The 14,340-nt window shown below is 40.0% G+C and overlaps 1 protein-coding gene across 2 annotated transcripts in view; it reads right to left on the bottom strand.

Moving 5' to 3' along the window:
* The window catches only part of DMXL1 (Dmx like 1), a 140,774-nt gene that overhangs the window by 62,490 nt on the left and 63,944 nt on the right, over nt 1-14,340 (bottom strand). For both annotated transcript variants that reach the window (XM_059724916.1, XM_019478071.2), the window contains exons 18-23: nt 12,422-14,110; nt 11,289-11,399; nt 6,486-6,655; nt 3,978-4,075; nt 1,365-1,530; nt 294-546 (exon numbers count right to left, since the gene is read on the bottom strand). In XM_059724916.1, coding sequence (XP_059580899.1) covers nt 294-546; nt 1,365-1,530; nt 3,978-4,075; nt 6,486-6,655; nt 11,289-11,399; nt 12,422-14,110 — 2,487 coding nt within the window. The remainder of the gene's footprint in view (nt 1-293; nt 547-1,364; nt 1,531-3,977; nt 4,076-6,485; nt 6,656-11,288; nt 11,400-12,421; nt 14,111-14,340) is intronic.

Below are 14,340 nucleotides of genomic sequence, written 5' to 3' on the forward strand. Positions count from 1 at the left end.
TTAGGATTTGTATTACAAAGCTATTTCATTTACACTGGTTCTACATGTTCACATTCTTAAACAGGAAACTGGTTAAGAGCACATTCCTTTTCTGCTCATGAAAATTATTACTGACAGTTATACTATAATCTGGTTACAAACATATTTTTAAATATTACTAAGGCCAATTTTACCAAGCTGAAAAATAAATATGCATTGCACAATTCATCTTTATAACGGATTAAACGAGGTCTAAATTTACAACACAAATACCCAATTAAAATGAATTGGATAGAAGATATTTAGATACTTACCACCATCATCTCCAATAGGCTGCTTAATTAGAGTATCAAGAGCCCTCCTGTAATCTTGCAAAATCCAATAAGCCATACTTCGTAGAAAGGGATCATTGTGTATGCTGGATGAACTCTCTTTCCCGTGAAATGAACTTCCCAAAATCCTCTTCTGTAGTATAGATTTGTAAGTACTGGATACTTCAAACTCTGATTCATAGAGCCTTGATATTACAAGAGCCAGCTGAATATCATTCAGCTTTTCAAGGCAGACCTAATTCACAAAAGAAAAATTAAGGGGAAAAAAAAAGACTTTTGGTTAAACAAGCCACTTTTAAACAAATAGTTACTGACAGGACATACAAGTGAAACATTGATGTAAAATAGTGTTTGAACAAAAATTGAGTTTTAAGTTTGCTAACAGTCTGATAAAAAAAATGTCACCAGAAAATGTCATCAGTACCACAGGCCAGGTTTGAATTATTAAATGTAATCAATAAATATTTAGAAACAAAAATCTCAAATGTAGTACATGTGGCAGGAAGAAAAATGCAAAAAAAAAAATAAAAAAAATTGAGCAACAAATTCTTGTGATTACTAAGTTTGAAGTAAAATTCTGATAAAACACTGGTCCTCTGAGTTTAGTCAGTATACACGTAACACTTCATAAAGCTTTTTCTGTGTGCAGTAAGATGTAATAAATGAGCCTCATTACCCTCACACTGAGTATGTTTTACTCCTAACTACTGTGAGATCAGAGCCAGATAAACGCTTTCCTTGTGAAGGGGTCTCTACACTTGGGAGACAAGTTACACCAATTACCAAGGGGGACACACTTTCAGATTCAACAACCCCTCTGTTTCCTCTGTAACACTAATAGTTGAGAAAAAATTATTAAATGCATTTTTCAACTGATGTGCAAATATCAGAGATGTTGCACATAAGACATTCAACAACATGGAAAAGTTAGAGATGAAAAAGTAAAATACAAGTTCAGGTTTCAATAAATACCTAGCTTAGTATAATCCCCAATATACTGACATAAGACATTTCACTATTGTGATGCACTAAAATCTCAGCTATTTTTGTTACCTCAACTGCATCTTTTAAATGACCAGCCAACAAGAAAAATGCTGCAGAATGTTCAAAACGCTGTTTGCCCAGCAAAGAAAAAGCATTCTTTAATGCTGCTTTACGCCATCTATCTTCAGTAAAATTGTTTCCAAAAAACTGTGTCATCTTAGCTTCTTTTTGGGACCTGCCAGATTTTAAAAGAATTAAAAACATTACCATGTTATTAGTTTAATATTTATTCAAAAGCTGCCCCCAAATTTAATTTATACAATTGCCCAAATATGAATGTAAGATTTTAGATATTAAACATTTCTTAGAAGCATATCAAGTACTAACACAAAGATCCATTTTTTAAATTGAAGTGGTGAATATTCTTGGCAAAGGAATCTTAAGTTTTTAAGTCTTCAAGTAGTAGAACAGGTGAAGACCTTGCCTGTATCCCTTGAAAAGTCAAGGCTAGTAATTTGATAATTACTTGAAAACGTTTGGCTGATTTTAGACTTGCAGATAAGCATATTTTTAGGCATTCATCAGAACCAAATTTCTCAAACTGAAGTTGCAGAAATAACGTATCATCTTCTGATGACACCTCTGACTTCAACATCTCTCAAAAGGAAAATACCAGTACTTCACATTCTTGTTAAACACCAAAATGAGAGCATTTTCATGCACTCTTAAGCATGATGTTATATTTTAGTAATTAAATCAGCCATTGATGTATAATACCCGAGTACATTTAAAAAGCTTGGCTTTCTCGGGTAATAGTAAAAATTCTTTTTTCCAATCAAGAAACAGAGCACCATGGATATAATTCTGACAATGCAACGTTTTTTTAAATTAGTGCATTTCACAATTGCCCAGCATTTTCAATTACCGTGGTAAATTTGGACAATGAAAATAAAGAAGCTTATTTGTCCCAAGTGAGCTCTTAAAATTAACATGCAATTCGAAGAAAGAAAACTGTATTTAAAGGACATTAAGGTTGCAAAAGTCAAGCACTCATAATGCCAGAATTAAGGCTGCCTCGGCCAGCTTGTAAATGCATTATGGTACAGGTAATTTTCATGGTACTATTTTTTTTTCCTAGAAGACATCTGTTTTATTCCAGACAGCATGGATGGAATGCTAGATCCAACTCAAGCACCCCTCTACACGTTACAGGGGCTGGGGGTGCTGCCCAGCTAGGTGCATGAGGCTGGGGGTAGGATGGACCCACAGGAGGCTCATCCATGGGGCACTGGGGAGGGGAGGGGGGGCAGCTCTGCACCACTGGGCATGCTCCCCAAATTTCACACAGGGCTGCTTGCTGCAGCCTCAAGGCTCCCCACCCTGCTACTTTTCCCTTGGGAGCCCTGTGCCAGCTGTGTGCCCCCTGCCCTCCTGGCAGCAGTGTGGGCAATGCAGAGTTGTGCTTTCCACAGCTGCCAGGCAGGCAGGGGGCATGTGGCCAGCATGGGGCTCCTGGGGCTAAGGCAATAGGATGGGGAGCTCCGAGCTCACATAAGGCAGCCTACATTTGCACCCCCACACTCCGGCCATGGCAGGGAGGGGGTGGGGAGGAGAGGTGGGTATGTGTCCCTTTTCATTTTGAAAAGGTGGTCACCCTAAACTTAGATCAGCTACATGTGCAAAGTACCTATCTCTAGGGACCTACTGAATTCAGGGAGGCTGCCCCCCAATTTGACAGTCCGAGTGCAGCACTGGGTGCCATTTTTGCAGCAGAGTGTGGTGGCACCCCCTCACACCTCTGACTGGATGAGGGGTAGGACTTTCAGGGTCCCTCGACCAATCAGAAACAGGATAGGACTCACTATACTTGTACACCACAGCTGCAAGACTCTGTGGGACCAGCAGCTCTGGTCTCCCAGCTGAGAAGACTCCCAGCCATGGGTACTTGATTCTTGCCAGTGCATGGGGAGCCCAGGATCAGGTTCCCCCAGTAGTGGCAGTCAGGCTCGATGGGCTCTAATGTGCAATCTCACAGTCGCGCCTCCTGCCATGCACATGTCATGGGAGGAGGCACATACAGTATGGCAGGATCTTGTATTACATCCAACTTCACCTTTACCTGCATGCGTAGAGGAGCTACCTTAGAGTTATGTTTTCTAATTGAAGACTTGAGACATGAAATCCACTTTTAGAAAATTGGACTACTATATATGCTAAAACCATTGACGTTAACTGTACGTATGTGCATTACAGTCACTGTTTTGGAAAAAAATCATTTGCCTTGCATATACTTTAAACATATCTATTTTGATACTTTAAGAATGTACAAACATTATTAAATACCAGAATGCTTGGGTATATGCATCCTGCTGTAAAAATCAAGTTTGGAGAACAATTTTCTTGAATTATAGGAACACAATAGAATATAAATCCATGAAACTTTTTAAAACAATTAAAACTGAGTTTGAATTTTTTAAATTTAAACTTTTTTTGTCAAGATGTAGTAAAGAACAATTTGTTATGGTGACTACAGCAACGGAACATAATAGTAAAGGAGACATTTTTGTTGTTTTAGTATCGATGCAGACACATTATCTTTTTAAAAATAGGATAGGACAATAGACAGTTGTATGTAATGGAACTTAGACTTTACCAAGAGTACTTTTCTTGAACATCTCCTACCTGTATAATCCCCAAATCACAGCCTTCTTTCTCATCGCAAGGTAAAAAATGGCTGCATCAAGTGGATCGTTGTTCCTCTGAAAGGCTGCTTTAGCTACCTGTGAAGAAAGTTTCTGCTGAATTTTTGAATGCAAAAAAAAGGATTTTTTTATTTCTTTATGATTAATTAAAACAGTCCCTAATCAAGTCAAGTTTGTATCCATTTCACTGTTTCATGATAAAAAATGGTTTTGTTTACTTATGATTATTAATCAGTTTATACCCAGTCTTTCAAACTGAATGTGTGGGCAAGGACTTGGGCCAGAAACAGTGCTAAAACATAAGAAACAAACAGATAAATCATATTGGGTCAGATTCTCAAAATATCATGTAAGTCCCATAATATCCTCTAATACAATCATATTTACTGCAAGTGCATTTTACAAGTTCTAAAAAAGTTTGGTTCATGTTGAATACTAAGGATTTGCATCTCAAACTTCCCTTTTTACTGTGTAATATTGTTTAGTTTACATGGATTTTCAGCGAATCCATTCAATGTTGATTATCAGTTTGTCCTATAAATCGAAGGAGGCAAAAAAAGTGTCACTTTCACAAGTTCCTTTCTACTTTTTCAAAGTAAAACAGTAAATATAGTGTTATTCTTAGCAGTTTTTACATTTAATAGAAACACAATTTCAATTGGCTTATCAGTAATGGTTTGGTTTACTAAAACCTTGAGCCTGAATTCAAAAGATGCACTGAGCAATTAAATCAGGAAATAAACTGAAATGCAACTTAAGGCAACAACCCAGTGCTATTACTTGTGTGAAAAAGTTCCAATCATAAAATGAAGGGACCAAGTCTCATACCGCACAAGTATGAGTTATGTCTCTTCCATCTAAGAGTGTAAAATAATCTCAGGCTTAAGATTTAAGTATCAAAATTCAGTATCAACAGACTTGGCGCACACCTTGAGTGCAATATACATGCCCAGGGAATTCCCCGATACTGGATTCCTGGGCCTACCTCTGCAAGTGGGAAACCTTGGCCAGTCCCCCTGCTGGTAATTCAGGACCTGGTCCTGCACACCCAGGGATACCCCTGCAGGGGAATTCCTGGTGTGCACAGGATTGGGCCCTTGAAGCACAAGGAACACATGTCTACTCACACTCTTCAAATAGGACGCCTATAAAGAAGACATCCTCTCTTAAAAAAAAGTAAAAGAGACATTCACCACAAAATAGCAGCATAAATTAATACCGTCTTTTGTCAGAGCCACGAATTCAGGCACTTGGGGTATGACAAAAAACAGAAACATTTGTTTTCTTTTGCTTTGCACCACCAGAAAAAAAAATTATGGCAGCACAAAGGTGATGTCTGTTTTCAGCCCTTGACATAAGAAACTAAAATAATTTACTTATTTCTGGCCCATACAGACGGTCAGCAGAAGCCCATGTTGCAGTAGAATGAATGAATGTATGCAACAACAGGGCGCAATACAGCACTGTCTATCTGACCCTCCCCATCCATTTGATATCTGTTTATGTTGCAAAATTTTAGCATCTTTAGTGAAGACGTGGGTCTCAGTTAGGCTGCTATAACTATTAGCTAGAAATGACAAGAACTAATTGCCCTGACTGAATTCTAAAAAGCTAGGTGAAGCTGGTAGAAGGGGGCAACAACTCAAATCAGAGAAAAGAAGGGTCAGATAAGCAGCTCTCCCTAGCCCCAATCAGTCAGTAACAGATGGTAAAAGCTCCTTTAACCTGAATAATGGGCAGTGAAAATGTATGCTGAATTTAACCTTGAAAGACTGAAAATGTAAATTGTGACGCAGCCTTCTTTTTGGAATGTTTTATGCATGTTTTATCTCATTGCAGAAGGAGAGGAATTAAAAGCCCTTAAACCTTGAAAAAGAGTAATTGCAATTTCTTATGAGGACTAACTTGCTTCTAAATCCCTGTGACAATTTATTAAAACAACAGCTGCTAAATAATGCATCCTGTAAGCATTTGGTACCTCATTAATCTGTTTTCATGGAAGATGTACAGTAGCCTGTTTCCTTCATTTTTGCCAGGTCTGTCAGAGTGAAACTATACCCCTCCTCAGTAGGCATAATTTCTTAACATGGACTATGTATGACATTTAAGAGTGCTGAAGCAATGTTGAAGACTCTGTGCTAAAAATTACTTGACAGGTTGTATCCGAATATTGATTGATCATTTATGAAATTTTGCATGCTTTGTGTTGTGTATTCCCTACCAAACAGTGCAGAATCAAGCATTCTAAAAAATAAATCAATCAAGTTTTAAACATATTTGAAGATGCAGCCTGATCTCAACTTAGTGAAAAAAGATCTATAGAAAGGGACAAGATATGGAACCATTTTCCATATGTCCTCCTTTGGTATCATCCTCAACATAAAATCCTTACCTTTAAGGTCCCTACATCACAAAATACCTGCAAAACTTTTAATTAAACAAACTATGTTTAGCTTAAACTAACTGGTCTTCAATCAGCTGCATTTACCTTCTCTATGCATCTGCGCAATGTATGGATATTTCGAACCCACCATCCTACACCCATGGCTCTGAGTTCTGACCAAGTTGGATCTCCTTTCTGCATTGCAGGAAGCATGTTCAGTAGTTCTTCTTCTGCTACTGAATGAAATGCCCAGGCGAAGTGACTAGTAGATAAACCTAGGTAATCACACAAAATAAAACATCCATTAACAAAAAACTATCTGAAATAGCAAGCTGAAAGTTCAAAATGCAATTAAATGCTTTGTTTAATTCTGATTTTTAACCAGGCAGCAATAACAGGCTGTTGAAATGATAGCAGGTACCACATAAATCACAGTACAGGAACTTTGAATTCCTCCAGGTGGTTCTTTGCAAGTCAGTAGATACAATTAAGGGTGCATACAGGGGAGTTCAGCAGAATTGGAGGGGGGGGGGGGAGAAGGGGCTAGGGGCATGGAAGGATCGCGGGGGGCCGGGGGAGGTGAAGGTTGGCAGGATCAAAGAGCTGCTCTGATCCTGCCAACCCCCACCTCCCCAAAGACATCCCTAACCCCCACCCCCGCCCCAATCTTGCATACAAACTGTTCCCAGTGTCAGTTTCACAGGGGTTCTCCAGTGATGGGAGCCTGATTTAAGTAAATCAGGATGGCAGGAGGGACGGGTAGATCAGGAGGCCAAGGAGCTAAAAATATCTACCAACTGGAGGAAGGGGAGGGGAGCCCCACCAATCCTGCCAACCCCACCATTCCCTGACAAACAACCCTCCCTGTGGACCAACCCCTGTCCCCCAATCTCTCCTCCCCCCTACCCCAACTTACTTTGATTGGGCACCAGTAAACACTGGTAAGATCAGCACCATGGGAGGCACGGGCTAGGGGGAGGAATCAGCCCCAGGGCTGTCCTCTGAACGTATACAGACTTTCAGTTAGATTGGTCTAACCATGCCCAATCTAACAGTGCTCCTCTCAGGGGAACTAAGTTAGACTGGGCTGGCCATTTTTCGACTATTATATCTAAGCGTAAAGTACATACATAGGTGAACGGAGTTAGATCAGGTGCACCTTTTTTACGTGATCTAACTTCACAAAAGTCTACGTACACCTTTATCGTGTCTCAGAGCATATCTGATCAATAGCAATTAACAATACATTATTCCCAATTAAAGAATGCCTGATAAATATACCTTAAATTCAAATATGACCCATCAGTCTCTTTAAATGTTGTTGCAGTGTCCAGTGGAATATGCTAAATAGCTTTTACAGGCTCAGGTAATTCAGTGAACAGGTTCAGCAAACATACAGCTGGGAAGAGCTGTAATGTGTCCAGCATTTTGCATTTTTTCTCAGGGAATGTCCAACAAGTCATACAGCAAAAAATCTAAAAAGACCTTTAGTTCAGTGGAAGCTGACAATGAAACATTATCTACCTTGCTTGAAATGAGGTTGATTCCTGCATAAAATCTACCCAGAGAGTGCTCACTTCCACTATTCTCTCTCCATTAGAACAGAAGGCAAGGTAGATTCACACCTTACACACCAGTAGTCTCCAACCTTTTTAAGTAGGAGATCTCCTTTGGCATTTAAAAGCAACCCAAGATCTACCGTGCGCCACTGCTGCCCACCCCCCGCCTTGCCCAGCAGGTAAGTCTGTGGGGAGGGAAGTGGCCGGAGAGGGGCAGATCAAAACAGAGGGAGAAAAAATTATTTGGGGGCACGGCCTCCCCAGCAGGTAAGTCCCACCCAGCCAGGACCCGACAATCTACACCTGCTCTTGCTTCTGCGGCACTGTCCCTCACCACAGGGGCCTCGGTCTAGTCCCCACCCCTTCCCTCCCCCATGGACTGACCTGCTGGGCTGGGCGCGTGTGTGCATACACGCGGGCACTGAGCCCCCTCACCTCAGCCTCTGATTGACTCCAAGAGGCTCCAAGATCTCCTGGTGAATTGTGATTCACTAGTTGGTGACCACTAGTATAGACTAACCAAATCTGAGAAACAGCACTAACTTGCATGCGTATGAGTTACACTAAGGCCAATAGGCTTCGTTTTCTTAGGGACCTAGCTCAGGAGATTACAGGTGAGATGTACTGTCTAGAACACAGGGAATATCTCACTAGGAATTTCTCTCATCAAGTCTAATAGTTGATTTTACAGTTCTTTAAAAGGATTCCTGCAAACATTCATCAAGGTAAGAGGTTCTGCTGCAAGCCTTTTGGCAAGGAAAAAGAATAGTCCTCTTCCAAGCTCAGGCAGATGACTCTGCGCGCTGCCTCAGTGTCATTAAACCACATCAAATAGATTCGGTCCTTCATCCTGATACTAGAGCAAGTGAAAAATATTTCAGTAAGGCCGTACCATCAACACCTCAGGCAATGGTGCTTGCTAGGTATAAGTTGGGCCTTTGGTTGTTTTGGTATATGATGCAAGCTTGGACAGGAATGAAGGATTTGGCATCACATTACTGTTGGTAGCAGTACAGTCCAGAAGTCTGGAAACAACAGCCAGTGCTTGTGTAGATTTTGATGCAGAAACTTGAATGTGAGATATTTCTTTCCCAGTTCTTGGTGCAGATGCAGACTGTTTCATGAAGGAGTGCTCTTTGAGGCAATTTTGAAACAACAGTGAGTGGCTGCTGCTCAGTGGTCTCACTGTGACTAACTACATGAACGGGGTCTAGAACGGAGAAGTTTTCAAGGGCCTGCCACAGTTGAAGACTGCGTTTAACAGCTGTTCTAGAAGGAAGACCTTCTCCCCCATCTTCCAAATCCTTCTTGAGAAAGTTTTATAGATGGATCGGTACATTGCTATGTGACCTCTTCCCAGGCATAGGAATGTGGTGACTGTCTTTTATGAACTGTCATGACTTAGTCACAAAGTGGGGGGGACTACTGAAGTACTGTCCCTTGTGTTCTGTCATCAGGAAAAGAAATCCTATTGCTGTACTTATTTATGAGAAGGTACCAAATGGCAAATAAAACCTGTAACAATACTAACTATAAAAAGCTCCAAAACAGGGGTGGGCAAAATGCAGCCATTCTATCTGGTCCACGGGGACCCTAAACATTTTAGAAAATTATTATTATCTGCTCCTGGCTGCCTGTCATTCGGTCCTTGACGGCTTGCCAAAACTCAGTAAGCGGCCCTCCACTTGAAATAATTGCCCGCCCCTGCTCTAAAACCTACCAACCTAGTTGCCCTCTTATTAGAGAAAGGAATGCAAGCATCTCAAAGCCAGAAGGGCAGGTAATAACTGCCTTCAAAAGTGGAAGCAGGGAGAGGTGTGGCCCTAGGAGCCACTGGGTACCTGTAGACGTACAGGGAGGCTGCTCTGACATGCTACAATTACAGCATGTCAGAGCAGGCTTAATTAATCAAGTCTGCTGGAGCATGCTAATTAGTGTGCTCCAGCAGCCTTTGCATCACTGGCAGTGGGGGCACTTTAACTAAAGTTCATCCAATGAGCATTTTTAATTAATGTCCCCTCTGCCATTTAGAAGCACAGGAACCCTGATATGCAAGATGCTGCAGACATGCTAAAGCAGCTCTCAGAGCCACCCTAACTAAAGCACCCCTGCCAACCCCCAGAACACATGTAAAACAAGCTCACATACTCAAAATAATACTTCAGTACTTAATTACAACACAACTGGCAACCCATCATTATCACAAGTCAATTCTTACAATACCCATTTTGAAAATGCATTTTATGTGGTACCTTAATAGTTTTATTGTGATAGGTATTTTTGACTTAGGAGATGTGACTCAATTAGCAAGCACGCTGCTAAAGGTGTACAGTTTTATTGTTACAATTTGATATTACCAGCTAAATGTCCCGTAAGTATGAATGCAATGTCAAGAACTACCTTTTTTGTAAAGGCGTTTTTTGTAAAAATGCTATGGAAATGAAAGTAGTTGCTTTTCCTCAAATAAGGCATAGTTGGGGGAGGGTGGCAGGAGAAATCAGTAAAAAAAACCCTATTGTTTTTGCCACACCACTCCTCAGCAGAAGTCTGCTGGAAACTACAAAAATACACTAACTTGATTATGGACAATTTCTGAAAGGTATTTGACTTAAAAGACTAAATCCCATTTTCAAAAGTAACTTGGGTTCCTAAATCAATTTGATACTTCTGAAAAATTCTCTTTCCCACCCTAGTCTCTTATCCAACGTAAAACTAAAAATATTTTTTTCAGAGTAGAAGGAATACAGAAGATGTTGTCTTTAACCCCAAGCTGCACATATGATTGTCTTTAACTCCAATCAAGCAGCACATACAATTGTGTTCCTGGTATGGTAAAAGCTCTATCATCCAGCATCCCCTGGGAATGGGGGGTGCCGGATAACAAAATATGCCGGTTAATTGAATGGCCCCGGTCGCCACTTCTCCCACCGCATCTGGGGCATCCCTCCACCCCTCCTGGGGGTCCTGCAGGACAGGGAGGCAGGTCCCGCACAGCGTGTTATGCCCCCGGGCTGTGGGGGCTTGGCAGCACAGGCTGCTTTGCCTTGGGGGCTCGGAGAAACCGGAAGTGCCACAGTGGGAACTTCCAGTTTCACTTTATCTTAAAAGCTGGCATTCTGGTTAATAGAGCACGATGGCTTGTAAGATGCCGGTTAACAGAACTTTTACTGTAATTATATTTCAGTATTGACACAAATATGGCTTGTAGAACAATGAGCTTTTATAACTTAAAACAATTTTCTCAGGCAGTTCTGCACCATTACATCTAACAGACACTGATCACCTTCAGAGTGGTTCTGCCAGATGGTATTCACTTGATTAAAAACCAAAAAAAAGAAAACTATATTACCTTGGCGAAGCAGCTGGGCTCTATGCACAGGAGGAAGCGAGGTGGTCAGAAACGTGTGAAGCCGAACAGCTAAAAGGAATTTTAAACCACATTCATCAAGTGTTTCTCCACCTGAAAATAGAAAAGATTTTTTTTTTTTTTTTTTTTTTTTTTTTTACTGGAAAACACATGAAAACTGTGAAAAGATAAAGAATTTTTATACTCCTCTTGAATCAGCCTCCATGCATATCATTGCATTTTAAACTCATGAATGCATTCAACTGTTAGTGAAGGGTTAAGAGTCCCATAGTATAAAAGAAAGAAAAGGCAACCCTGAGGATGATGTGGTCACAAAAACAAGTTAGTTTGCTACAAATTTACCAGTTAAAAAGACTTTTTGACCCTAGCCTTTCAGTAAGCAATTAAAAACAAAAACAAAAAACAACAACCACCCTTCTTTCTGTTCAAATGGGTATGGGAGTGGGGGGAAGAGGGGCAGAGATGGAAGAGCAGAAGAGCCACACAAATCAAAACCACCTTGTTTGAAAAATGAGAGTTCATTCTTAGGACAGTGTGAGTTAACTCCTCAGAGAGAACCACTTCTGATTATTTCCTTAGCCAAAATCATCCACTTGCAAAAGCTTTAGGGGCCCTAAAAACTAGATGTACAATCAAACTAAAAACCATAAAACAGCCTAAAAGCTCCTAAATAGCTCAGACAGTCATTAAATTAAAACTGCAAAAATAATTTGGTGCTCCAGAAACGTATCCTAAAACTTTCCAACAAGAGCATGTAAACTGCTTTAGCAGCAGGTCTAGAAAGTCATGTTTGCAAAGACTTCAAACCCAAGGCAGTGCAAGATTCATTGGCCCCTCACAGAACCCATCTATAGGTCATGATATTACTGGGCAATTAAAATAATTCCCAATTTCATGAACTGCTAATTTCAAAAATAAGATTTTATTAAGACATCTGATATTGAAAAAAGTTTAAATAATAGATAGCAAAATTTGTTTCCCAGTTCATAAAAGTTGAACAGAATATATTTAATACATTAGGAAGATACTGCAAAAATAATAAAACAAAAAAAAAATATTAAGAAGCTTGTGAAATCTAAAAATATTTTTGCCTATTTTGTAGAAACAGAGCTTACCCTGATTTCTATCTCTGCTTTCTCCTATATCAGTACTAGTAGTGGCAATTGTATCTGCCAATGCCATCAGTGACATCTGTTCCATCCTAGTGAGACCTGGTAAACTTGAATGAAGCAAGTGGCGAGAAAGAACCTGGGCATGTTCCAGTCCAAAGTATGTTGGGCCATATTGAGAAAGATCAATGACCTTTGGTTTTGTATTATCTTCATCTGCCTCAAACATGGTGAGATCATCTGTACTTAAACTGGAGCTCTGAAAAAGATCTTCATAATTTTCATCTGGTACATCATTTTGTTTACTTAAGTTATTTTTATGATTGGACTTTTCTGAACAGGAATGGGAACAGTCATCATCTGCAGCAAGCAGTGCATACAAAGGGAGTGGTGGAACAGAATCTATTTCTGTGTAATCCGTATTTTCTGTTTTGTTGAATGTCTTGGGATCTCTAGCAGTGCTTCCACTAGCACTGATTGTGAGAGATCTAAGTCGCCGATCATGATTAGATTCAGATTCATTTACAGCAACAACTTCCCCAGCAATGCATTTAACCAAATGGGATAGGATAGCCTTTGCTCTCCGCACTTTACCAAGATCCATGAGCTCCAAAAGCTGAAAAGGGTGGTATTGAGGTAAAGTGGGACATAATGCATGTGCTGCTTCAAAAAGTCCAGAATCCTCCATATCCATAGGGATATCAAATATTGTTTTCTTTCCACTAAGCTTCTGTGCAAGGCTGGTCATGGATCTGGTTAAGGTTCGCTTTGGTGGATGAAGGCCAGAACCAGCTGACTGGCTTTGTTTCATTAAGCTAGTTATAGATGGTGTGCTTCCACGGTAAGAGTCTGTAGCAACTGTCTCTTGTTTTGAAGGAGGCTGCCACTGAGAATAAACGTGCATTTCACAATCCATCCCAACTACAAGAATGCCATCACGAACCCAAGACAAAGAAATTGGACAAGGAGGTGATCCTTCTACTGAAGAAATTAAGTCCACACATCGTAGCAACACAAACCTAGAAAGGGGTGTAACTTTTGCCGTTTCCCATAGTGGCAAAGCAACACTCTCCACACCATTTTGTTCTTGCACCTTTCCAGCCAGCTGACCAAACATATAAAGCTTTGATCCAATGCCTACTGTTAGGATATGTGAACCATCTTCTCTAGACATCCAGTCTAAGTGAACCAAGTGCTTTGTGCTTGATGGAGTTTTCCCATTACCAGATAAACAAACTTCCTGTTTATTATACTCCATTAAATTGCTGTCAATACTTATAGCAGAATCTAATGTTGTGCCTATTTCATCTAAATGAAGAGTCTGTTCCAGAATCCAACATGAACCTCCTGTAGATTCACATTCAAAAATACTAACATTAATCATGAAGTCTTGAGAAAAGCGACTATTTTTAGGGACTACCTGCTTGTATGCAACAGCTAATCTATTTGTGTGTGCACAGCTAACTTCAATTGGTTTTCCTGGAACATTAACAGCACTACTACTAAGAAATCCATCCTCGATAAGTAATGGCCATTCTTCCCACATATATATAACGTCACTATATTCTGGCATGGAAGAAGCTACTGACTCTGTCACTCTACATCTCCAGAACCTAACTTTGCCATCAGAGCATAAAGTTGCTAGTAGATAAGGTGCACGACAAACCGGATATATGGAAGATGAACTCAAGTGTCCTAAAATAAAATAAATAAATAAAAAGAGGTTCAATAAGCAATCATACAATTATGCATCAAGTTATGTATAAATATTGATATAAATTATTTTCTTAAAGGAAATCAATGTTAAACAAATACATTGTAATTTGTAATGGGGGGTTTTTTTGGCAAAGAATAGTCACAGGGATGCCAAAAAGCGGTAAATGAACTAGCAGAACACAGATTTATACTGACATTTGAGAAAGGTA

Source organism: Alligator mississippiensis, chromosome 3, assembly GCF_030867095.1.
Source record: "Alligator mississippiensis isolate rAllMis1 chromosome 3, rAllMis1, whole genome shotgun sequence".
Taxonomy (NCBI): Eukaryota; Metazoa; Chordata; order Crocodylia; family Alligatoridae; genus Alligator; species Alligator mississippiensis.